At 35.4% G+C, this 27,609-nt stretch overlaps 1 protein-coding gene across 16 annotated transcripts in view; it reads right to left on the bottom strand.

The window, feature by feature from the left end:
- CFAP299 (cilia and flagella associated protein 299) overlaps nucleotides 1–27,609 on the bottom strand; it is a 628,121-nt gene that overhangs the window by 35,025 nt on the left and 565,487 nt on the right. For 15 of the 16 annotated variants that reach the window (XM_072810634.1, XM_072810641.1, XM_072810643.1 and 12 more), the window contains 2 exons: nucleotides 27,477–27,606; nucleotides 5,328–7,520 (listed from right to left, as the gene is read on the bottom strand). In XM_072810634.1, coding sequence (XP_072666735.1) covers nucleotides 7,425–7,520; nucleotides 27,477–27,606 — 226 coding nt within the window. In that variant the 3' untranslated portion in view covers nucleotides 5,328–7,424. Of the gene's footprint in view, nucleotides 1–5,327; nucleotides 7,521–27,476; nucleotides 27,607–27,609 lie in introns of those variants that run through there. The other variant, XM_072810639.1, reaches the window with a different exon arrangement.

Genomic DNA, 27,609 nt, shown 5'->3' with positions numbered 1-27,609 from the left:
TAAAAATAATGATTAATTACATTTCAAAAAGTTTGGGAAAACAATAAAACACATTAAAAAGCATGAAGAAGGATATGATGAAAACTAAAAATAGAAACAAAATTAATGCAAAACAGAATCTGCATTATTTAAAAGCAAAATGGTAGGCCCTTTAAAACCAAATCTATTATAAATATAATTAAGAGAAAAGCTATGACACAAATTAAAAAAAATAGGAAGTACACATTTACTACCACAAAAAAGTAGAGGGAATATATTACAACAGATACTATGTACCATTCTATGAAAATATATTAAAAGATCTCAATGAAGTACATTATTTTTCTGAGAAAAATTTAACATTCCAAAATGGCATAAGAAATAGAAAACATTAATTTCGCTAATAAAAAGTAATAAAAATTTTTCTTCTGAAAAGCTTTGAGCCATGTGTTTTTACTGTCATCTTTAATAAGATAATTCAAATTTTTACATAAAAACTTTTCCGAAATATAGAAAAATCCAACTTCACTTTGATTTTTTAAAAAAATCTATTAAAGATAGTATTTAAAAACAACTATATACTTTAAGAGAATGAAGATAGAAACCACAGACTGGGAAGAAATACATGCAAAACAGGTATCTGATAAAGGACTTTGTCCACAATTAAAAAGAACTCTTAAGACTCAACAATAAGAAAACAGTCCAATTAAGAAGTGGACAACATGTTGGAACAGATACTTTACCAAAAAAGATATATAGGTGGAAAATAAATAAATGAAAAGATGCTCAACATCATATGTTTTTAGGAAATTTCAGATTAAAACAACAAGATAAAAAAAAAAAAAACCCAAACAAACAAACAAAAAAACAAGATAGCATTTTGAAAGCATTCTCAGAATTGCAAACCAATTTGGACAATTTACTGAAGAAACCACTCAAGAAGCATTTTTACCTGGACTATATCTAAAAATATATACAAGTACCATGTCATCTAACTTGATTTTATTTATAATGATAATTTCCATGGATGGCAAAACTGCATTTGGAAGGAAACATGGACATCCATTCTTGGTTAAGTCTTAAAACAAATTTGGGAATAGGAGTATAGTTCCATCCAATATTAAAATAATAAGTCTGGCAGCCTGGGTGGCTCAGCGGTTTAGCGCCGCCTTCAGCCCAGGGTGTGATCCTGGAGACCCGGGATCGAATCCCACGTCGGGCTCCCTGCATGGAGCCTGCTTCTCCCTCTGCCTGTGTCTCTGCCTCTCTGTGTGTCTCTCATGAATAAACAAATAAAAAAAATCTTTAAAAAATAAAATAATAAGTCGAGTCAACATCATACTTAATGGTTTTTAGCAGTGTGTAATATAGTACTAGTCTCAAGAGATTTCATAGTAGATATTTCTTCCCAGCTCATGATAATCCTTCTTTCTCTAGAAACAGCCCTTGAGACACGGATGGACCTCCAGTGTGACGACTACCTTCTGACCTTGACCACTGCTGATTGATCCAGAGATGGACACCTGACGCTTCTGCGGCTGATGAGAAGTTTCGTCTCCTGACAGAGACTGGGAAGTAGTTGGAACCCAGCTTTATCACTGGCAGTGTTTGCTAGAGCAGCTCCCAGAATTCCTCTTTATTTTTTCTTTCCTGAGTCTTGGTTTTCATCTCTTCCTTGGATTCCAGGAATTCAAGCTTCCTGTTTAAATGTGTGAGACGTTTTTGTGTGTGTAGCTTGCAAGCAACAACAAAAAACCTCAAGTAACACAGATACTGGTAAGTGTTTCATGATGAGAAGGTGGGGGGGGGATGTTGCTCAATGGACGATTTGGGAACTTAGGTTAAACTAACTTAGAGAACCTCTAAGAGTCAGTAATAGTCACTTACTCACTTATTCAATCACAAAAAAAATTTTTTGGCGGATTAGTATGCTATAGAACATATTTTGGGAAGTACTTCTCAAGGGGTACTCCCAATAAATCAGCAGCAGCATCTGCTGACAGTATGATTCAGTCTTGGCCAATTCATGTCTTAGATTTTCATAGATAACAATCTATTGGTGACTGAAGGGAAAATCCACTCGCAATAGCAGCAAGCAATGAGAACAACAATAAAAACATAAGATCCCTCAGAATTCCTTTTTATTTCAAGCTGAAGAATTCCTCGAGGGAAGCCCTTGTTCATTATTATACCTTTAGAAAAGTATCTGGCTCACAATAGCTCCTTCATAAATGATGGGTATACATTTCCTTTTAATTTCCTTGAGATTAAGAAAGTTCATAGTTATTGTCTATTGTTTAAAGCATGTTATCATACAGTATATCCTACAAAGCTACAATAACAGTGAAGAGGTTGGTCATATGTCAGGTAGTTCTGATTATGTAATTATTTATCCCAGAAAATTGTGTTCTAAAACAGAAAACATACAAAGAGAATATTCATCAGTCATATTGCCACTGCTGCTTTTTCTTCTGTTGTTGCCACCAGTGAAAAGGGGAGAAGTGACTTGTTGCTCCATGACTGAGTACCTGAGCTTTTTCCTTTTCTTCCCTCCTACACTCGCTTTCGCTCCATTCAACTGGAGGCCTTGCTGTGTCCCCCAAATTACTTGCTTTTCTGAAGATTCTCATTCATTCACAAGGTTATCATAGTTGTTGTAATTTGGGAGATACAAGTCTGTAGAGCCTGATCTCTTTAGAATTCAAATTTTGGTGGGGGAAGTAAAGCTGAGTCAAGCAAGCATCCCTTCTCTGGGATTCCGGAATTGGGAAAAAGAGACAAGAAGGGAGGGAAGGAATGAGGACAGGAAAGGGAGACAGGGAGAGAGAGAAAGAAAAAGAAGGAAAAGAAGGAAGGAAGAAAAGAAAGAAGAAAGAAAGAAAGAAAGAAAGAAAGAAAGAAAGAAAGAAAGAAAGAAGAAAGAAAGAAAGAAAGAAAGAAAGAAAGAAAGAAAGAAAGAAGAAAGAAAGATGTGTGTGTGTGTGTGTGTGTGTGTGTGTGTGTGTGTGTTCGTCAAAATAGAAAGGCTGTTCTGTTGGAAGAGAATAACAATGCGCAGAGAGGAACATAGTCATGAAATCGGGCGAGAGTTCTGATAGTATTCAAGTGTTTGATTACGTTTATATAATTATTCCTGGGATGCAGATATATTCCTTTCTTTAGGTCTGGGAGACACTTCCATGTTTTTATAATAAAGATTCAAATTGAATTTCTGTCACTTGCAAGCAGAGTCTTGGATAATACACTTGAACTGTTACTTGGAGAAAATTACACTTAACTCGCAAGGCTGTTCTAGTCAGAGGATGGAGTCTAAAAATAGATTAGAAAAACAGCAGAGAAATCAGAGATGTTTTGGATTTTGAAGAGACCTTCAAGAGCCAGAGTCTGGAGAGATAAAATGATTTGGCCAATTACCAGCATCAAGTTTGCCAAATAGTCTGGTTCTTAATGCTCTTTACTCTTTATTACATCGTTCAATTTCTTGTTTCATTTCCTTTCGGTCGGCTAGCTCATTCTTTGGTCTTGTGTTTTTGGCCCAGTGTTCTTCTGATTCTCACATACATTTCACATATTCCCTTTCTTGGGCCCTGAAGTCCACCATTAGTATCAGGTTAAAATTACTTTCTTAGTGTACTCTGTACTCAGGCATAACAGTTCTCTAATTGCTCTGTCTTCTTTATTGGGTGAAGGTCACCTTATCCATGAAGGGAATTTCCAGTTTGTAATAGCTGCATTAGTTTGACCTTCCTTAGAACTGTGACCACAGAGCAAGGCAAGACATGAGAAATAGGCTCAATACAACCAGATACCATTATTTATTTATTTATTTATTTATTTATTTATTATCCATTTGACACAGAGAGAGAGCACAAGCAGAGGGAACAACAGGCAGAGGGAGAGAGAAAAGCAGACTCCCCAGCTGAGCAGGGAGCCCTGTGCTTTGTGTTCTAAAACAGAAAGCATACAAAGAGAATACAAAATCATGAACACAAAGGTCATGATCCCAGGATCCTGGGATCATGACCTGAGCCAAGGGCAAACGCTTAACCAACTGAGCCACCCAGGTGCCCCATTAGATACCATTTAAATATTTATAGGTATCATGGCTCTACTGATAGATATAAGAACTATTCAAAAGTAGAATGAGACCTTATAAAGATTCAGTGAGTATCAATTGACCTGGATTGATGCTGCAAACTCCAATTAGACTACAAAATTAGTTAATATGATACCGGAATCCACGGCTCCCGTAAAGCAAGGCAATCCACATTTGAAATAAATGATATTGGAATCCTTGGAGGTCTAGACTTGGCTTAGCATTGGCTGAAAGGGTCTAATCATGAGAAAAAGATCCTGGATATTTGTAGTCCACATTCCATGTATGGGACTGAATTATGTATCCCTCCAAAATTCATGGTCGAGGTCCTATCCCCTAGGCCCTCAGAATGTGACTGCATTTTGAAACAAAACCTTTTAAAGAGGTAAGTAAATTAACATGAGGTCACCAGGTGGACTCTAATCCAATCTGGTGTTCTCATAAAGAGAAATTTTGATATGTGGAGAGACACCAGAGACCTGCACAGAGGAAAATCCATGTGAAAAAATAGCAAGAAGGCTGCCACCTACAAGTAAGAGGGTGGGGCGCGGGGGGGGGGGGGCGCTTAGAAAAAAATCAAACTTGCTGACACCTTAGATCTTGGTTCCAGTCTCCAGAACTTCTGGAAAATAAATTTCTGTTGTTTCAGCCACCCTGTCTGTGGTATTTTGTTATGTCAGCCCTAGCAAATGAATATATCCCATAATCCAACTCAAGTCTCCATTCATTATTTACTCTCTGTAAATTCAGTCCAGAAGCTAATGTAAAAAATTACTTGTGATGATAAAATTGATTTTTTTAGTGTCTTAAACCTTGGAATTAAATATAGGAGTAATCTGTAAATATATTAAGTATTTTAAATGCCTATATTTAAAAATAGATATTTAAAATATTTAAAACGCTTTAAACATTTATGAAAAACTGGCATATACTCTTCAAATTTAAAATGTGATATTTGAATAATTAGTTCAGACATGATTTTCAATTAAAATTTTATAAATGTATAAACCATACTGAAACTTTTAAGAGAACACTAGTCTCTATATTTAAATTCTTAAATTTATAAGAGTTATTTAAATGTATATGAAGGCTTATTTGTTAGAAATTTGAAATAGTTATAAAATTGAATGTAATGAACATCACAAAATTTAAAATGTTTAAAGAAATTTAGTTTAACTATAAAAGAACTCATAAAAAGAACAGTAAAAATTTCATCAAATCTATAGATAGAACAATAAAATTTATACAAATATTTAGAGTTTGAATAACTAGAATTTTTATTTTATAAATGTAATAAATCAAATATTTTTAAATTTCAAAACAATTTCAGAATTACAAAAAATCGAAGTACAGCACAAAGACTTTTTTCCCCTGAAATATTTATAAATAATTTGCTGACATGATGCCCTTTCACTCCCAAATGCTTTAGTGTAATTTCTCACAATCAAGGACATTTTCTAATATAACCACAACATAATCATCAAAATCAGGACATAAACATTTTTACATCTAATTCTCAGAAACCATTCAGTTTTCACCAGTTGTCCCCAAATTCCCTTTATAGGATAAAGATGCAACTTACAGTCATGTGTTGGATTTGATTATCATGTCTCTCTAGTCTCCTTTAGACTGAGATAATTTCTCACTCTTCTATTCTCAAGATCTTGACACCTTGAAGATCTCAGGTCAGTCATTTTGCATAATGTCCATGGATTTGTTTTTTTCTGAGTTTTCTCTTGATTCTATTCAGGTTATACAACTTTGGCAGGATTACCACAAAAGCGATGATGAATTCCTCTATTGCATATTATTTGGTGGAGAACAATTTCAGTTGCTTATAACTAAACATATTCTCTTTGATCATTGTTGAAAATGGTGTCTTCCAGGCTTTTCTATTATTTCTCTATAATGAATACATATTTTGTGGGAGATACTATGTAAATATCCCATTCCTCATCAAACTTTCCATTTATTCATTTATGTAAATCAGTGTGTGCTTTTGATTTTCTACTTTCCGCCTGGTTCTCATGATTTCTTTTGATGCCCAAACTGTCCCAGGTTTGGCCAGTGGGAATTTTTCAAGGTGGATTCAATGTCCTTTTGATAAATCTCTTCATTTTTCAAGAACTTCTTTGCTTTCTGGCACAAAAAGATGTTCTAGACTAGTGTATTTTCTCTGCCTTAGCCCGGGAATAGTCATTTTCCAAAAGATCCTTGCTTCCTTTTGGTAGAAAATGGTGGGGAGAACCAAGATCTGGGTACTGTGTGTGTTCATTGATATTGGGTGTTGCTGTTTTGAGGCCCTCTTATTGAACAAAGTGTGGGAAGATGCATACAGAAAACATTAACATATGTTCTGTATCTGTTTATATATTGAAAATGATGAGATCATAAAATACATTCAATTCTAATTTAATACCACTCTACTCATCTTGACTGGAATCTGCAATCTTGTGACAGGCCATCTCCTCCCCTATGAATATACCCTTCTCACCCCATTGAAACTCTGATCCCCTACTCTGGACTTTCCTATTCCCACACATTGAGCAGACTTCCACTTTGCTTGGCACTGACTACATGCCTTAGTACTGGAGTGTTTAGGAAGGGAAGAGAAGAGAATGGGGATAAGAGGAAGAATCAAATGTTAATTTTTAAATCACAAGTGACTTCTTGAATAATATCTTTTCTGCACAAAAGCCACCTGCAGGGGCACCTCAGGAAAACCTGTTCACTAATGAAGTTCTCACTTTTCTAAAAATCTTTTGGCTTCTTGTAGATTTCATTTTCTCAGCTTCACTGTCATGGGGTTCGTATTGTCGCATAAATATATCAAACACTTCATTTTCTACATCATCTTGTGGAACTTTTCAGATTTTATTTTCTCATATGGAGCTATTAAAAACTTTGTATTCATATTTTCTTCCTCTTATTCTTCACCTTCAGATTTCTTATCAATATTCAACAAATTTAGTAGATAGCACTGCCACATGGCATAGATTTTGGTCCACTATATTTGGCAATAGCAGGACCTGGAACATTTTTTGTTTTGAAAAATCTGAGCTACAAAATAAGTAGCAAGAAGATTCTCTCCCATGAACTGTTGCAATCAGCTTCAGTATTCGGGTGGGGGGGGGATGGGGGGGAGGAATTCAGAAAAACCTCATATCACATTAAGATACGTACCACAGAAAGACAGTAAAGATTATGCTTTTTCTAAATTCTTTATCAACTTTTATTATTCTAATTTGTCTTCTAGCCACAGGATTCATTTATTATTCTAATTTGCTTCTGGTTACAGGATTCAATCAAACTTAGTAAGCCTTTAGGGGACCATCTATCATGTTAGTAGTTAAGTCTTTCTTCTGGAAATGTGGTCAAAAATAACAGCTTGAATGTAGAGTTCTGTTTGGATAGGAGTTCTAGTAGAGTTGTCACCTGGTAAAGTCTAAAATACATAAATCATATTGTTAATCAGTCCAGTCCATCATGCAAATGATTGGCATTAAATGAATTTTCTTCCTGCTTTAATACTATAGCAAACAGAACAACAAAATGCTATGGCCATGGAGACATTTTTATTTTCCCCTCAGATTCTTTTTCTCAGAAGTAGTGATAATTCTAATCAAAAGCTTTGACGCCCTGGGTAATGATGTCACTGAAAATATCTAGGGTCAAAACAGTGTCCCAGGCTTATGCTCTCTGGGTTCTGCTAAACCCCATGGATCGCTAACTTTGCAGAACTTCCAGGGAAGAACTTCTTAAACACATATGATCACAGATTAATAAAAAAAAAAAGTCTAAAAATCTAAAATATAAAAGAATACTATCATAATTTCAAATCTGTCCAATAAAAAATGAACTTGAGTTTGCAATTGATTCAGACTAGTGGAAGTACCTGCCCATGTTGGGTTTAATTGGAAACTTCTTGTCTGTTTAAAAACTAATTGAACTGTTTTTCCCCCCTTCAAATTACAATCTGTGAAAAAAGATTTGCTCCTTCTATCTTTATTCACAATAGTCTATCATACTTTTAGGCTTCTAGGGAGCTCCTGCAGGAACAAGTATTCACTATTATGGTATTGATGAGAGAGAAGAGATTCTAAAAGAGTTGGTAATATCTACAATTGGAAAATAATATTCAATGTATTCAATGCACAAATGAATGAAGTTTCTTGCTCTCTCTTCTTTTTATAGGAAGAGATGATAAGACATTTCGATGTGGGAGTAGAGTAAAGGCATAATTGTCCTGCTTTGCCACCACGGTACTAATTTCTTGTGCTAGCAAGAAAAAAAACATTGGACCCATTTTTTACTAAGTAGAGTCAGCAAAACCGTAAAGACTGAAATGGGTAAACAAAGATTGTGGGTGTCTTGAGTGATTCCCTCATCCAATTTTTTTTTCTGCCTTTCATGGTTTTTGTGCTATTTAACAACTCTTTAAGTTGTGGAAACTTGATAATAATGCAAAATATATTTGCCCAAAAGATGCAAATTAATTGTACCCAATAAAATTTAATTCATTATTGCCCTACATTGCGTTCTACTTTGCATCTATTTGTAAATTAATTTCAACTTTTCTTATTTCCTACATATGTTTTGCTCTTAGAATTCCCCTTTGTTTCCACTACCTTACTGGTTCTGTCTATACTTAGGAAATTAAACAAAATAGTTGGCACATTCATTTTGTATCTGTATGAGAGTCGTAAGTTTATCCTTTTACAAAAAAATTATCTTGTAAACAATTAACCAGGGCTTTTCTTGGCTCCTAGAAGTAAATTCCCTATTGTAACAGAACTTTCACTTTCCTGATCCTCTGTTTCTTTACATATTTTCCATTTTACTACTTATGTGCTTTGTTTTTATAACTTTCACAATCAATAAATGATTCCTCATTAGTAACAGTAATGATTCAGATTTTTGGTTTTGTGGCCAAAATTTTGTGATCCCTGTAAATGGAGTAATAGATTATAGAGATTTATTCTTTCTTGGATGGAAGACAACAGCGAATCTGATTTGTTAGTATTTTATTTTCTTTGTCTACTTGTCTTTTGATCTCAAATTAAGAATCTCATGCTCACCAGGAAAGGAAACAACTTTTTGATATATAGTCTGATAATTTTTTTGTGTTTACTTTTGGCCTGTGGCTAATGTTTAAGATTCCAGGAAAATGAGAAAATCAAAGTTTTGATACTTGATATGTGCTATACTTAAAAAGTTACTTTTATAGGGGTGCCTGGGTGGTGCAGTTGGTTGGGCATCTGACTCTTGGTTTCGGCTCAGGTCATGATCTCAGGGTCATGGGATCAAGCTCTGTGTCGGGCTCAGGTCTCTGTGGAGATTGCTTGGGATGCTCACTGCCTCTCCCTCCGCCCCTCCCCATCTGCTCTCTTCTCTCTGAAGTAAATCGATCAATAAATCAATCTTTTTTTTTTTAAGTTATTCTTATAGAAACTCAGAAATGTTTTGAATATTTAAGTTCATGTAATTAAGATAAATTTTTGGCAAATTAGACCAGTGTAATAATTTTGGCTTAATAAAAACAGCTTCTAGTCTGATTTATCAGTATTAGGTGAAGTATACATTTTATTCTCCTTGGGTTTGCTTTTCTTAAACTTACTCGGGTATACTGATCCAATAAACTCACATTACTTCTACACAATATTTAAGATAATGAAAAATATAAATTTGTATTCAGTAAAATAAAATCATTATTCTGAGAACTTTATTTCAATAGTAATTATGTTTTATTTATTGTATTTATTTTATGTTTTATATTTAATACGTCAGGTTAAATATAATTCCCAAGATCTCTAGGAAACCTAAAGCCTTAGACTGCTATAAAGTTGAATTATATGATGAATATTAATTTGATATCAAGATAATTTCTAACTAAGAATACTGAACATTTAGTGCACAATTTAACTTTATATACTGTTTCTTATATTTCATGAAACATCCCTATCTTTGGGTCATGTCAATGGACCCCGTTCATTTTGTCTCTTTAAAAAAGTGTGGCTGGAGACAGGTGCAACACAAATTTTGCTATTCTGCTAAAATACTTTTTGTGGAAGACAGTTGTTAATTTCTACCTCTAGTTTTCTCACTGAAATAGAAGTTACTTTGATTAAAAGTCACAATTAACATGAGTGGTTGAAATTCCACTAAGTAATGGGGACAGACTGAAACCACTGTCTATATGCTTTTCTGTTCCAAAGAGAAAGTAGTTTTGTCTTATAGTGCAAGTTCTATAGTACTGATTTTATATATACACATACACTACATAATTATATGCAGCAATGTTTTTTAGGCCCTTTTCCCCCTTTTGTTCCTTTTCAGAACCTCTGTACAATCTTGCGACTGAGGACTCCAAAAAAAATTTTGTGTGAATTATCACCATCAATATTTACCAAATCAGAAGTTGAAACTGAGATATTTTTAAACACTTACTGATTCATTTGACTAAAGCAATGATGAACACAAATTAAAATGTTACCTGAATAACATCTTAATATAAAAATTATTTTGAGCTCATGGATATCCTGAGAATTGCTGTGCCAGAAAAAGCAAAATAAAGGGCAAATTTGGAAGTAAATTTTACTTGTCCTGGGTTACAGTACTTGAGTTTGAAAAGAAATGATGAAATGTACGAAAATTTCTGTAAAGTTTGCCTTATCTTGATAGGGTTGCTTTCTTTACTTACTGATTCATTCCTTTGCCTACTATATAAAATATTTTTTTGATCTCTGTGTAATCTGTCTAGGTAGCAAATAACGTGTATCTTGTAACAATATTTTTCTGTGCTTTATGTTGAATTTATTACATTCTTGATTAAGAAAAAGAAATAAAAAATAAAAGAAAGTAAAGAACAAAGATTCCTCACTTATAAAAATGTTTCTTTACAACCATGCTAATATCTATATTTATTTTAAATGTTTTATTATCTTACTCATTTAATTAATTATATAAAACTCAATATTATTTCTCTAGTACCCCGATCCTATCTTAATCAAATGTCCAAATAGCCTCTAACAATTTTATTTTCTAATTTTTGCCTCTCCATAATTGGATTTTTTTAACTTAAATTCAATTAGTGAACATATAGTACATACTTCATTTCAGATGGAGTGTTCAATAAGTATAGAAAAGATTAAATGAAACTACACCTACTTTACACTTTCCATGGTCATTTAGTTATGTGCATAGGTTTAAAAAGAAGCTGCTCTTATTATTTTTTAATCAGGTTTAATTGTACAAATTGAAAAACCAGGGCCTTGCTTGGAATGTTGTATTCAAAAACAATACTCATTTAATCGGGTAGGAACAGCCCCTCATCCTGGATTAAGTTTGATTTTACTTATGGAAGCAATACCTACAAAGCCCTGGCCTATTTCTTGGCTTAGAAAATCTAAGAATATTATATATTAAGTACATGTAACCTTAGTATATTTGGGGGACCTTGAGAAAAGAGGAATTTACTCAAATTTATAGGTATTTCAGGTGAAATATGGTGGAGAGTATTTCTTGCACTTGGTTTCCTAGCCTCAAGTCACCAAATAATAGAAGGTTTTAAAAATCCAATTTGAGATTTCTTTTTTTTTTTTTTTTTAAACAATTTCTTTTTTTTTTTTTATTTTTTTATTTATGATAGTCATACAGAGAGAGAGAGAGAGGGGCAGAGACATAGGCAGAGGGAGAAGCAGGCTCCATGCACCGGGAGCCTGACGTGGGATTCGATCCCGGGTCTCCAGGATCGCGCCCTGGGCCAAAGGCAGGCGCCAAACCGCTGCGCCACCCAGGGATCCCCAATTTGAGATTTCTTATGAAAACTTGCAGACATAATTTAATTTAGTATTTGTTCAAAATTGTATGGTTTTAGAGTTTACAAAGAAAACTTAATGTGTCCTATATGGTAAAATGACACTTTTACTGTATCTATGTAAACAACCAGGCAAATCTAATGGGACGGGCCTTATTTTATCAGAATGATGATTCTCTGAACTTATGACAAAAAGAGGAAAGGGAACTGCCAGAAAAAATTATGAGAGACTTTGAAATGGGCAAAAATCAAATAGTGGCCATTGTGACAACTCAGATACACATAGGTTTTCTCATCTTTAACTGATATACAACTCTGTAACCTGTAGAAATCTCATTATAATGCAAATAATTCATGTCTGTATAAATGCAAAGTAGTGTTCCATAGAATGCCCCTGATTTTTACCTTGATAAACAGCCTGGTTTTGCATCTATTTGTGAATCCATTTCAGATTTTCTTTTTCTTCTTCTTTTTTTTTTTTAGAGAGAGAGAGTGTGTGTGTGTGTGCATGCGTACACGTGTGTGCAGGTATGCACGCATATTGGGAGGGGTGGAGGGAGAGGGAGAGAGAGAATCTTAAGCAGAACACAGGACTCTATCTCATGATTCTGAGATCATGACCTGAGCCGAACTCAGGCACCCCTTCATTTCAAAATTTTTTATACCGTTTATATATCTCTGCCCTTTGAATTCTTCAAAACAATCATAGCATTTTGCTGATCTTTCATTAATTAATAAGTTAAAAATCTTTGACATATGTTCATTTTATGTCTATGTGAAAATCATGATCCTACCTTTTTTTAAAAATTATTCCTTAACAATAGATAATAAGAGTTTTAAAAACAATCTTACATATACAACAACAGCAAATGATGCAATTGGTTGAGAAAATTCAGCACTTAGAAAACTCTGACTTCAAATTCATAGTACTATAAGGAGCTGCTGCTAAAAGACTACTACTGCCTGAAGTCATTACTAGTTCCCAAGATGGATGAGACTCCCAGCCAAACATAAAATATAAGTAAATCAAATTATGGGGATAAGATCAACAGTTATAAATTATTGAAAAATAATAACTGATGGAACAAAGTAAAAAGACTCTGACTTTATTCCACAAAATCCTAGAAAAATTATAGATTTTATTTTATTTTTTTAATAAATTTATTTTTTATTGGTGTTCAATTTGCCAACATATAGAATAACACCCAGTGCTCATCCCGTCAAGTGCCCCCTCAATGCCCGTCACCCAGTCACCCCCAACCCCCGCCCACCTCCCTTTCCAGAAAAATTATAGATTTTAAACATAAAGGAAACCATAAACTAATCTAGAAGGAACTATAGGTCAATATTTGTCCAATCTTAGTATAGGGATCTTTTAAAACATTGAAGGAAGCCAAGAAAAAATCAGCGAGGGAAACTAATAGTTTAAACTATATAAAAGTTCAATGTCAAAAAACATTAAGTTAAAAAAACAGATATATAAATTATAATATGTCACTAAAAAGTATGATAAACAAAGGTATTCCTACCTTTTATACATAGAATACTTAAAATTTAATTAAAAGAAAACCCTACTAAAACTCTATAGAAAAGTGTGTAGAGGACAATTACAGAAGAAGAAATACAACATACTAGCTAAATGTTCATCCCTAATAATAACAACAAATGAAAATGATTCCAAATAAGTCTGGAAGATCCCTGGGTGGCTCAGCAGTTTAGTGCCTGCGTTCGGCTCAGGGCCTGATCCTGGAGACCCTGGATCGAGTCCCACATCGAGCTCCTGGCATGGAGCCTGCTTCTCCCTCTGCTTGTGTCTCTGCCTCTCTCTCTCTCTCTCTGTCTCTCATGAATAAATAAATAAAATCTTAAAAAAAACCCAAATAAGTCTGAACTATAAAATTAACAAAGTCTAAAAGGTATGCAAAATAAATAGGGCATGGTGAACGGTCACCTTAAATAGTTCATTAAATATATACTAATGACAAAGTGGTTTGACAATATCTCTATAAAGTTTTATTATATATATATGTGTGTGTGTGTGTATCTTTTGATTAAGCATTTTCCATTTTAAGAATCCATCTTAAAGACAAAATCAGAAACTTGGTTATAGACACTCATTTAAACTTGGAGAGAAAAACAGAAGCCAATCTGTATGTCCATAAGTGAGAAATTCCTAAGTAAATTAAGACTACTTCCTAGGGTTGAATGCTATTTACATCATTTTATAGTTTGCTTTTGTTCACTTAATAATGTATCTTGAACATCTATTCCTATTGATTTAGTACATCAATGTCACTAAATATAGCTTTACTCCTTTTTAAGACTGCTGTGTGCTGTTTCACTGTGTCAATTACCATAATTTATTTAACCGTTGCCCAGTCTTGGGCATATAGATTATTTCCAGTGTTTATTGCAAGAAAAGTGATATTCTTTGGGGAATTTCATTGATCCTAAGTTGATACACCACAAGGGAGCAATAATCATTTACTGACCACCTATTTACTGGCACATGAAACACATTTTCTTATTTAACCTCCACGACAAACTTTTGTGAAATGGTTGTTTTTACGGATTTTACAGATGAGAAAATAGAGGTAGAAACATGCTCAGAGAAATTAAGAGTTTTGCTCTAATCACAGAGCTGATAAGATCTATTTGGGTCCAACTCATTTTAGCTACTGCCCCTCATTAACAGCTTTTTCCAGCCTGAGTCCTGGTAGCTGTTCCTGACCCTTTCTTTCCTTCTTGTTATGTTATTCTTCCAGCCCCTTTCAACTGCTCCCAGGTAATCTGGAGAGTCTCTAAGTCTTCAGTTTCAAGTGAAATTAATTAAGAGACTTATGCAGGTCTTTCAATATCCTAAATTATTATTACACTACTTTGTGTGTATGGCCATATGTACATTTTTCTGGAGCAAATCCATGAAATTTATCAGACTTTTAAAATAAATTGTACTTCCCAAAAGGTTATGAACCTATCCTCAGGAGCAGCCTCATGTGCTTGTGAGGTAGTTTTCTGGGGTACCAAATTGAGGCTGCCATTGGTTTGGATGTGTTTTATGTTGAGATATCCCAGCCATCAGTAACAATTGAGAAGTTGTCAACATAAGTTTTCCACCCTTGCCAATGGCCTTGATCACTGTTCATGCTCTCGTGTTCCATATTCCAATTAATGTCAGCATCCCTCACTCTGCTTTGGGGTTTCAATGCCTTAGAAATTATAAGCATCTGCCGGGGTGGGAAACAGTTAAGAAGAAGCCATGGGAGCTGACTACTGGTTCAACTGTACAGATCCAGAAGAAATCATGCTCCCTTTGAATTAGAAATAATTCCTTAACTGTGTTTTTGCACCTGCAATGACTCCATGTCTGATTCATGGATTTTCTGGTATCTGTTTCTTTGTCATTAGCTATTAGGTCTTTGAAATCACAGAGGAAACAATTATTTTGTTTTTATTCATGCATTTCATTCAGCCAGGAACCTCACCTTCCATTCTTTCTCATACTCCCAACCTGACTTGTGACAATAAATTTTGCCGAAAGAAAGAAAGAAAGAAAGAAAGAAAGAAAGAAAGAAAGAAAGAAAAAGAGAGCATGAATTAAGGTGAAAACTCTCTTACTCAAATTTCTCCTTTCTCACTTCCATGCTGATCCTATTATACCTTTGGTAAAATGTTTGATTAGGCTGTCTGTCTAGTTAGAAGCTTAAAGCAGCATTTTTTTCTTTGTCATGTATGTTTTATTGGGATGTGTACTTTTCACTGCATATATTCAGCTTGGATGGTGAAGGGTTATCATTTATAATTTCTTATCACTAAGCACTGATATACAAACAGTAATTCAAATTTTTATATTTAATTTTTTCTTTCCTCCAGCTCACCTCTCTTGTGCCACACTTCATCTATGAGTTCATACATTGGACACTTAACAGCAATGTCCTTATCTCAAGGGGTTGTTCCGTAATACGGCATATAAAATTAAAATCAGTTTTTCAGGTCAAGAGGAGGGCACAGCATTTAAGTTTTAGGAGTTTTAATTCATAAAAGTCAAGCTCTGTTATGTAATTTTTAATATGTTCCTCAAGGCCATTGATTTTAGCAGCAGTTTGTTGAGTAAATACTTAATTTATATGTGGTAGACTTTCAGTTCAGATATACCAGGTGATTGCCCAGGGGAGAAAAATGTTTAAAAGCTCCTTAGTATGTGGGTGTTTTAGGGCTATAATTGACCAAACATTCAGTAATTTGGGCAGCAAACCAGAAAGTTGGCAAAGCCTCAGCTTTACCTAGTAACTAGGCCTGTGCCACAGTTAAAATGTAAGGTTTACAAGAGGCCTCAGAGGAAAATCTAGGAGCCAGGAGAGTGGTGTAGGGTAATTCAGTATCCCGTGCTCCATTAATTCAAGCTTGTGTGGGGTTTGAGGGAACATTGTGTGGGAGACTTCGAAGAAACCATATTTTTGATTAAAAGGTTTCTCTTCAGTATGGGTTGTTTGTTGTTTTCCTTAAATGTCCAACAGAAAATATACCTGAGCTCTGTAAAAAGAGGGTTTGTAAAATTGAGAACCTTCACTAGGAGGGTGGAGCTTCAAGAGATTAAAATGGAATCATTTGCAGCAAGGGTGTAGAAATGTTATGGGTCTCCATTTTGAGAGGAACAATTTCAACCCTGCCCCAGGCAGGAAATTGATTTATTTTAATGTAGTCAGTGAACCAGGAGGCAGCATTTAGGAGGCAATTAACACCTTTCCTAATAGTAGCAAAGGGTGGGGTTTGCTTGGGAGGAACAAAACAGGGAGGAGCTATGATAAAATACCACTAGAATCTTCCTCTAAATCAAAGAAACAAAAATTATGTTTTTGTTGGTGGAATCTTTTTATTTTTTTTATTGAAGTTCGATTTGCCAACAGTGGAGGTTATTTTTAATTCTAAACTTTGTTCACCTATTCTTTTGCTCATAGAACAAGAAAGTAGAATGTCTTTTTTTTTTGTAACTGCATAATATACAATGATGCTATATATTTATTTTTAAAAATAATAAAAATATTTTTTCTCTTTCACTCATGGACCTAATATTTCATCATTGCCCTGATACTATTCAATATCAACACTCCAAAGTTCAGCAGAGAACCTCCAGGTTTAATTCCTCTACCAAGCAGGGAAAAGCACCAGAGTCAATTACTCTGGTAATTTTCAGCTAAAAATAGCATTAGCTCTACATATGTTTCTAGTGCATAAGATCCCAAAATATTTTAAAGTTAACCTCAAAAGTTTCCAGGATTATTTTTGGCTCTACTATTCATTTCTTTAGCAAATATTTAATATTCAATTTATTCATTCCACAGGTGTTTACTGAGCATCTACCATATGCTAGTACTGGAGATACAATGGTAAAGTGACCAGAAAAGTTTCCTGCCACATGTTTCAGTCTTTGCTTTATGAGTTTCTGTAGCATATATTGTTTCATTTGAGTTTCTGGACAAACCTAACTGATAATGTGATTCTTAATGAGACCATGATAGCATGAATGGTTACCATCACCTCAATCTGTAATGATCCACGTGAGGAAAAATAGCAGCAATTTGCTCCTGGAAGCATCTAATGTGGTTAGTTATGTTACTGGGGAGGTTATCCAGAAGTCTTTGGTATACAGTCTGAACTTTCTACTCTGTACAGTCTCAGGAATCTGTAATTTAGACTACTTACAATTAAGAATGTTGAATTAAAACCTGTTTTAGAGGAGTGGAGTTGGATTACTTTATGGACATATGTAAGGTATAAGATGAAACCAACAGCTAATAAACTATTACTAATTTATTAATAACAAAACAATGGATATTGAATCCAGATAATCTTTAGGATCACCTAGGGATACATTTATAAAATACAGATTCCTGGGCTTCACCACAGACCAGTTCAGTTTGAATCACTTGGGGTGGAGTTTAGGGCTCTGATTGGCCAGTGTGAGGAGAGAGGAAGGTAAAATATGATATGAATTGACAAAAATCACTTCTACTCAAGCCACTGTGGGTTGGACACCAATGAAAAGTTCTATGATAACAGTTTGCATTCCGAAGAAACACATTTTTCTGTTTGAACAATTGTGATCTTCAAAAGGACAAGTCTGAATTAGAGGTGCCCTGTTGTACAGTGAGGATTACTGATGTATAAAAAGAAAAGAAATATGTTCTGATAAGTTAATGCACAGTCTGCATTGATGTGCCTTCCAGGTTCTGTGACACTCAGGATGGATCCAGAAAGATTTATTCTATAATAGTGCCATTTTGTTTCACCAATTTCCTACATCTAATAAAAACCACACATCTTTTTTTTTTAAAGATTGTATTTTAGTACTGGAAGTCCTAGCCTCAGCAATCAGACAACAAAAAGACATTAAAGGCATTCAAATTGGCAAAGAAGAAGTCAAACTCACCCTCTTCACCGATGACATGATACTCTACATAGAAAACCCAAAAGCCTCCACCCCAAGATTGCTAGAACTCATACAGCAATTCGGTAGCGTGGCAGGATACAAAATCAATGCCCAGAAATCAGTGGCATTTCTATACACTAACAATGAGACGGAAGAAAGAGAAATTAAGGAGTCAATCCCATTTACAATTGCACCCAAAAGCATAAGATACCTAGGAATAAACCTAACCACAGAGGTAAGGATCTATACCCTAAAAACTACAGAACACTTCTGAAAGAAATTGAGGAAGACACAAAGAGATGGAAAAATATTCCATGCTCATGGATTGGCAGAATTAATATTGTGAAAATGTCAATGTTACCCAGGGCAATTTACACGTTTAATGCAATCCCTATCAAAATACCATGGACTTTCTTCAGAGAGTTAGGACAAATTATTTTAAGATTTGTGTGGAATCAGAAAAGACCCCGAATAGCCAGGGGAATTTTAAAAAAGAAAACCATAGCTGGGGGCATCACAATGCCAGATTTCAGGTTGTACTACAAAGCTGTGGTCATCAAGACAGTGTGGTACTGGCACAAAAACAGACACATAGATCAATGGAACAAAATAGAGAACCCAGAAGTGGACCCTGAACTTTATGGTCAACTAATATTCGATAAAGGAGGAAAGAGTATCCACTGGAAGAAAGACAGTCTCTTCAATAAATGGTGCTGGGAAAATTGGACATCCACATGCAGAAGAATGAAACTAGACCACTCTCTTTCACCAGACACAAAGATAAACTCAAAATGGATGAAAGATCTAAATTTGAGACAAGATTCCATCAAAATCCTAGAGGAGAACACAGACAACACCCTTTTTGAACTCGGCCACAGTAACTTCTTGCAAGATACATCCACGAAGGCAAAAGAAACAAAAGCAAAAATAAACTATTGGGACTTCACCAAGATAAGAAGCTTTTGCACAGCAAAGGCTACAGTCAACAAAACTAAAAGTCAACCTACAGAATGGGAGAAGATATTTGCAAATGACGTATCAGATAAAGGGCTAGTTTCCAAGATCTGTAAAGAACTTATTAAACTCAACACCAAAGAAACAAACAATCCAATCATGAAATGGGCAAAAGACATGAAGAGAAATCTCACAGAGGAAAACATAGACATGGCCAACATGCACATGAGAAAATGCTCGGCATCACTTGCCATCAGGGAAATACAAATTAAAACCACAATGAGATACCACCTCACACCAGTGAAAATGGGGCAAATTAACAAGGCAGGAAACCACAAATGTTGGAGAGGATGCGGAGAAGAGGGAACCCTCTTACACTGTTGGTGGGAATGTGAACTGGTGCAGCCACTCTGGAAAACTGTGTGGAGGTTCCTCAAAGAGTTCAAAATAGACCTGCCCTACGACCCAGCAATTGCACTGTTGGGGATTTACCCCAAAGATACAGATGCAATGAAACGCCGGGACATCTGCACCCTGATGTTTCTAGCAGCAATGGCCACAATAGCCAAACTGTGGAAGGAGCCTCGGTGTCCATTGAAAGATGAATGGATAAAGAAGATGTGGTTTATGTATACAATGGAATATTACTCAGCTATTAGAAACGACAAATACCCACCATCTGCTTCAACATGGGTGGACCTGGAGGGTATTATGCTGAGTGAAGTAAGTCAGCCGGAGAAGGACAAACATTATATGTTCTCATTCATGTGGGGAATATAAATAATAGTGAAAGGGAATATAAGGGAAGGGAGAAGAAATGTGTGGGAAATATCAGAAAGGGAGACAGAACATAAAGGCTGCTAACTCTGGGAAACGAACTAGGGGTGGTAGAAGGGGAGGAGGGCGGGGGGTGGGAGTGAATGGGTGATGGGCACTGGGGGTTATTCTGTATGTTGGTAAATTGAACACCAATAAAAAATAAATTAAAAAAAAGATTGTATTTATTTATTCATGAGAGACACACACACACACACAGAGGCAGAGACACAGGCAGAGGGAGAAGCAGGCCCCATGTAGGGAGCCCAACGTGGGACTCGATCCCAGGTCTCCAGGATCACGTTGTGGGCCAAAGGCAGGCGCTAAACCCCTGAGCCACCCAGGGATTCCCAAAAAACCACGCATCTTTTAGATCTTTTAACACGTTTGCTTGTTTATTATCAGCCATTTATCAAGTGACTATATTCAAGTGGACTTTATTAGACTTTAAACAAAGTAACAATAAGACTCCGTCCTATGGAATTTCATATTTTTCACACTGATTTTCTTTTACACACTAATGAAGTTCAGCCAACAGAACAATAACTTCACCTCCTTTCAAAACAGCTTATCCATTTTTGTACTCAGAAATTCTGATTCTAAGTCATGATACAAATGGTACAGATTCTCATTGAACTGTGTAGAATGGCAAAAAGCCTACTGGATTTGGCTTCCACACTTGGAGTTTCATTTTCTCTCTGAATTTCTCTGCTATTCCTCTTCTTCCTACACCTTGATCTCAACCATGGTTACATATTAGAATCATCAGAGAGGCTTCTGAAAAGTACAGATGCTCAGGCCTTCCACCTGGACCAATTAAATTAGAATCTTTGGGGATGAGGATAGCCAAAATATATTCTAAAGCTTCCTCGGTGATTTTGACAGCTGGCCCACGCTCACAATTCCTTTCTAACCAAAAGGGGTCCTCTCCCTTTCCATGCAGGCTCACACTTGGTGCTTCCTCATCTATGTATGTGAGGTTCCCGCCTACCAGAATACTTCTACCCCAATCCTCATGTCCTCACCATACCCATGCTCAAGATCCAGTTCAGTTGTTATCTCTTTCATTAACTCATTTTGAATGTCCAGAGTAAATTGTATCTCCTCTCAATTCTTTAGATCTCCCTCGGTCCTTTCAGCTCACTTGATAGCTTGCCATTTCTATGCATATTGTATTTTCACCCACCCTTCAATTAACTAGTAAACCTTTTAAGAGCAAGAAGCCCACTTTTAGAATTCATTTTTATACCTCACAGTGCCTATTAGTTACTCAGTAAACATCAGATGAGGAAAAGGAGGATGGAAGATTGAAGAGGCAATAGACTTACTGATGTTCATTCAGCTCACCTTTTTTTTTTTTTGCTATACTCATCCAACACTAGTTCATATTATTTCTTTCATTCCTGAAGGTTGGGATAAAGTGAGACCTCTCAATTACTTTTTCCAGATAGATGTGCATTCTCTAAGTTCTGCCTTTGCCTGAATGATCAGGTAGTAGCAATAGTAAAAACATCAACTCAGAAACTTGCTAATTACCGCAGGACCTCTAGTTCTAGTTCTTTTGGTCTTTACCTGGATAATAGTTATGCTAGCATCTTCTCTTGTTTGTCCTCCCTACTTTGTCCTAATTTAGTCCCTCTAATCCCCTTAAAACATAACTTTCGGGGGCCTAGGTGGCTCAGTCAGTTGAGCATCTGACTTTTGATTTCAGTTCAGGTCATGATCTCAGGGGCATGAGATAGAACCCCACGTGGGGCTCCGTGCCCAGCCCAGAGTCTCAGTCTTGGGATTCTCCCTCTCCTTCTGCCCTGCCTCCACCCCCAAACCCAGCTCACATGTGCATTCTCTATCCACCTCCCAGATAAATAAATAAGTAAATAAAATCTTAAAAAAAACCCCAAAAATGTAAACCAAGACCAACATAACTTTCATCTTGTTATTTCCATGCATAGAAGCTTTGGTGTATCCCCATTTCCTACTAAGTCTAGTCCAAGATCCTTAACAGTCCTGCACTGAAGCCTTTTTATGACCATTCCATGCTTAATTCCCATAGCACTCCTTCTCCAAGCCAATACATCAGCCAAATTGAGCTACTTAGGCTTTCCTTTGGTTTATCCCCATCAACCTTATCTTTGCTAACAGGGGTCGTTCCTGGTATTGCCTGCTTCTCCATCTCTATGAGTTCAACTCCTAATCATTTTTCAAGGTCAGTTAAAAGATTACCTCCTCCATTATCACCTAACTATCCAATGCTGTCCTCTCACCATCCCCTCTCCACTGGCTCCTACCCTAGATCAAAAATCATCTCTTTTTTCCACTGAATTTCCAAGGCATCTCTCTCTCTCTCTCTCTCTCTCTCTCTCTTTTTGGTAGCATATCATTCTCTGCTTTATACTGCAGTTATATTTCTTATATCCCTATTATAAACTTAATAAAGGGAAAGGTTGAACTCTTACTCATTTTTAGATCTTTTGTGGTGTCTCATAATACTTATATTTAAGCTCCATTGCTAGACTCTACTAATAATGAACTATGTGACTTTGAGTAAGTCATTAAGCATGTTTGAGTCAATTTACTCAAAAATCAAAAACATTTTTAAAAAATATTTATTTATTTATTTAAGAGAGAAAGAGCATGAGTAGGAGGGGTATAGGTAGCAAGAGTCCCAAGTTGACTCTATGCTGAGCAGGGAGCCCCATGCAGGACTCCATCCCCAAACCTGAAATTCATGACTTAGAGATCATGATCTAAGCAGAAACCAAGAGGCGGATGTTCAACTGACTGTGCCACCCAGGTACCCCTCAAAAACATGTTCTAATTCAAAAGTCTTAATTTGAGATGGTTTAAATTATATATTCCTGGATTTGTACAAGACTTGAAAGCACATACCAAAATTAAGATTTCTGCATAACATTTAAAAACTTAAAATTATGGCTACACTGGCTGTTTCCATTGATAAATTCCCACAATTTTTCTCCTGACTTATTTGGATCGATATAGAATGAGGTCTATTCCCATTCCGGCTATCACTGCTATGTCAAGTATCAGTGACATAATCTACTTCTCAACTTTTAATTAGTGTAGTATTATTTTTGTGTGTTAGGAGGAGATCATTCAATTATTTATTCCACGAATACTTATTAAGTGTCTATTAAACAGGCATTCTTCCAGGTGATGAGCTCACCTCTCTCATTTAGTGAATGGAAGAAGGGAGGGGAGAAAAGCTGGTGCCATTAAGGAAGATCTTTCCAGTTTTTAACTGTTCTATACAATCTGTCTCTCTGATTAGGTCACAAAGGTTTTAGACCACCTATATTATTCTAAGACTTGAAACTCTCCCATGGTCAATGCTTCTTAAAAGCAAAATAAAAATGCCTATTTTTTTTCATTTGTTCATATAATGTAGGGAGTGATTGCAAAGTTCTTCCACTCAATCCTTCTAAAGATAATACACTGGAAACATTTTGGTGGGTGTGAATCATTCAGACAAGCATTCTTCACTCAAAAATAGAAACTAGCTTTATTTGTTCCAGATGTTTTACAGCTGCAGGGAAGTGAAAGCCAGTGGTCCTATTTTCAATGCAACCAAACTCTTATTGCATTTGGAATTTCTTAACCAATGAACTCATATTACTCTTTCTAAGACCTGCACAATTTTTTTTCCACTCTTACCATTCACAAACAACTATGTTTCATGGGGACCACTTTTCAGAATTAACGAGTCTACATCTGTGTTGTACAAAGGAAAGACATCCTGTTTATCATAGTTTCCACCTTTTGTTTATCTTGACCTTTTAAAATTTCAAGTGTAAAATATTTCAAAGAGATTACTTGAAGAAAAGGAAAAGGAGAGTTTAGTTGGGTTGTTCTTACAGTATTTTAGAGCACCTTATAGTATTATAAGTTATGGTGTTCATTTTAGGAAGAATTTCAAATAAAATTATTAATGAAAACATTAAGTATAAAAATGCAATTCTTATTGTGCATTTGTAATTTTAAAAACTGACAGCCTATTTTTTATTTTTCTGTAGGTCTGTAAGAGATGCTATATGGGGTACCTGAAATATAAAAGGATCACGGCTCTTAGAAGATGGTAAGTAGTTATGTAGGAGATATACACACTAATTTCATACCTAGTCCATGAAAATTAAAATATATGTGTTATATATTATTTGAAGTCAAATGTTTGAAAACAGAGTGCCAGATCTCTTGAGATTATAGTCTTTTCAGGCAGAAGCTTTTCTCAAATTGTGGTTCATAATCTATAGTAGAATTCACTGGCTGCTTGTGAAAAAATGTATGCCTGGGACCAGTTGAGTCAGAATCTCTGAGAATTAGGGCTGTAAAAGGACCCTAGAGATCAGGAAACAAAAGCACCCACATCTTCCATTTGTGAATGTGAAAACCCTGAGAAGTTAAGTGAATTTCGAAAGGCCAGGAAGCCAGTTAATTGTAAGGTAAGGCATAGAATTGTGTTTATTGATGCTGAAACCAGGATTATTTTCTAGTAGGTCAGCTGTAAGTTCTTATCTTCAAAAAATGTAAAATTGAAAGAAAGATTAAATAAATAAAGTATCTAAATGTTATCAAGTGTCCCACCCAATGATTTGTCTATAATTAATTCTTTTAATAATTCTTTCCTCTCATCACTAATTAACTAAACTCTTATTCTTTCTCCAGGATTTGGAAATACCTTTCTTTCAGACTCATCATGAATCTTTTGAATTATAATGGAATTATAATGAAAACCTCCCTCCCCCAAAGAAGAAAATGTTAAAATTTATGTATTGCTGACTAAATCTTTGAAATCTCATGTTTGATTATTTAGGATTTCAGTGTTTTAGTTATTTAAACTATGTTCAAGTAACAGTTTGTATTCAATAATGATTCCATAAAGACTATAAAAACTGTAATTCATGACATACATTCTTGAAGTATGTATATGCCTTCAGTTAAAATAGAGCCCTAAAGTAGTTTAAGTGTGATATCATTCAAAATTAATTCAAAAATTTATTTCACACATCTTAATGAAGCCATTAATAATTTTATATCTTGGGCAGCCCGGGTGGCTCAGTGGTTGAGGGCTGCCTTCAGCCCAGGGCGTGATCCTGGAGACCTGGGATCGAGTCCCATGTCGGGCTTTCTGCATGGAGCCTGCTTCTCCCTCTGCCTGTGTCTTATCTTTAGCCCTTTAAGAGTAAAAGTCTCTGTGAATGTGATTTATTAGGTTTCCAGTACTTTGCCTCAATTTTGACACCCATTTGTGAGAAGGAAAGAGGTACAACTAGAGAGAAGATGTGCCAGTTTTCATAAATCCATGATAATCCAGATTCAGTCCTTCATTTTATCAATGAGAAACCTGAGACCAAAAAAGAATAGTGTTCTTTAAAAAAAAATTATTTAAGTAATCTCTACAACCCAACATGGGGCTTGAACTCATGATCTCAAGATCAAGAGCTGTATGTATGCTCCTCCTACTGAGCCACCCATGTGCCCCAAGAGTAGTGTTCTTTTGAAGGAAATAATGTTGTGTCAGAAATTGTTGGTTGTCTACCCAAATCTCTTTTCTCTCTTTCCTAGAACTTCTGATTTCAGCTAAATGTATGACCAGATGAATAAGGATTACATTTCCCAGCCTTCCATGTAGATAGTAGATAGACACAGCCATGTGACTAAGCTCTTGCTTTGTAATATAAGTAAACCTTTGTGTGGTAGCTTTTGGGAAACTTCCTTAAAAGTCACTGAAGGGGCTGTCCTTTGCAGCCTCTGAAATCCCTCCATGGGTTCTGTCTGAAATGTGGTTGTTTTGGCTGGAGATCTGTTTTGGGCCATGAGAATGAAGGCCACTTTGGCCTAAATGACTGTGGAGATGCCACTGAAAGATTGACAATCTAGAGTCATACATGGGAGAGAAAGAAGCTTCAATTCTGTTAAGTCACTGTGTTAGAGTTTCTGATATTTGGAATTGTATCTGATTGTAGACAACAGTCTTTTTTTTTTTTTAAAGATTTTATTTATTTGTTCATGAAAGACACACAGAGAGAGGCAGAGACATAGGCCGAGGGAGAAGCAGGCTCCCTATGGGGAGCCCGATGTGGGACTCGATCCCCGGACCCCAGGACCCCAGGATCATGCTCTGAGCCAAAGGCAGATGCTCAATCACTGAGTCACCCAGGTGTCCCAACAATTCATTTCTTACTACAGAATTTCATTTATTCATTCTTTGAACATGTAGTTTTCAGCGTTTTTGGGAGGGTAATAAACTGTACTAAATGGACATGAAACAAAAATCATTTTTTTTATTTTAAATTTCTAAAAAGATTTGGAAAATCTTTGGTCATTTTCCTTTGGTCTATCTTTGCCTCTATCCCCATTATTTTTTTGTTTTGTTTTGTTTTGTTTTGTTTTTTTCTATCCCCATTATATCATACAATTCTTATTTTTTTCTTATGAAGGAATATTTTTTTAATTTGTATTTTAGACTGATGCTGTCATATGAATAACATGACTTCCAAAAGTTAAAAAAATACTTAAGTAACTCAAGTACATATGACTTTTTATTTTATTTTTTTAAATTTATGATAGTCACAGAGAGAGAGAGAGAGAGGCAGAGACACAGGCAGAGGGAGAAGCAGGCTCCATGCACCGGGAGCCCAATGTGGGATTTGATCCCGTGTCTCCAGGATCACGCCCTGGGCCAATGGCAGGCGCCAAACCGCTGCGCCACCCAGGGATCCCAGTACTTATGACTTTAAGTAAAGTTTTAACCTTTAACCTTCACCCCCAAACACATGAGAAGTCATGATTAAAAGTCATGATGCAAACACAGTTTTTTAAAATATGTAAGATGTAAAAATTTGTCCTTGAACAAATTCAAAATATCATGGGACATGTCTTTAAAATATTTAAATAAAATATAATTTCTAAGTTAGCACTTAAAAATACACTAAGAGTGTATTTCAATGTTAGTCACATATAAAAAGGGATGTTAGAATTCTGAGAATTGTGAGGTGAGAGTGTCCCTTCTGTAAATGATTCATCTTCCCACTTAGAGCAAAACGTACTGGACATCTCCAGGATCAGAACCCACAAATGCATTGCCCACTTCCTGAATCTAATTTTGCTGGTAGGCTGGAAGAAGCATTCTCACTTGTGAGTTCTACTTAAATTCCCCTCAAACTCTTCCTTATTGATTTCTGATAATTGATTAGGTTTGGAGTTTCTTTAAGAATAATGCATGTCCTATGTTTCAACATAGTCCTTTATTTCTAGATTTAAATACTTAAGAATGTCAAATATTTAATAGATTTTAATAATAGTTTTAATAATAGTTGTAGAAATACAATAAAATTCAGGGGGATATATAAATGTAAGAGCAGTCTTACCTTTGGGTCCACATTGAGAATTTTTCTGTCTCTTTTGTATTTGAAAAGTAAGCCTTCTGGATTATCAGCAATCACTTGATAATTGGGAGTTGAATTACAAACAGCAATATGACTGTCCCAGTTGTAAAAGCTA

Source organism: Canis lupus, chromosome 33 (genome assembly GCF_048164855.1).
Source record: "Canis lupus baileyi chromosome 33, mCanLup2.hap1, whole genome shotgun sequence".
In the NCBI taxonomy this organism is placed as follows: Eukaryota; Metazoa; Chordata; class Mammalia; order Carnivora; family Canidae; genus Canis; species Canis lupus.
The sequence above is the reverse complement of the archived record's forward strand: the minus strand, read 5'-3'. Positions and strand labels throughout refer to the sequence as shown.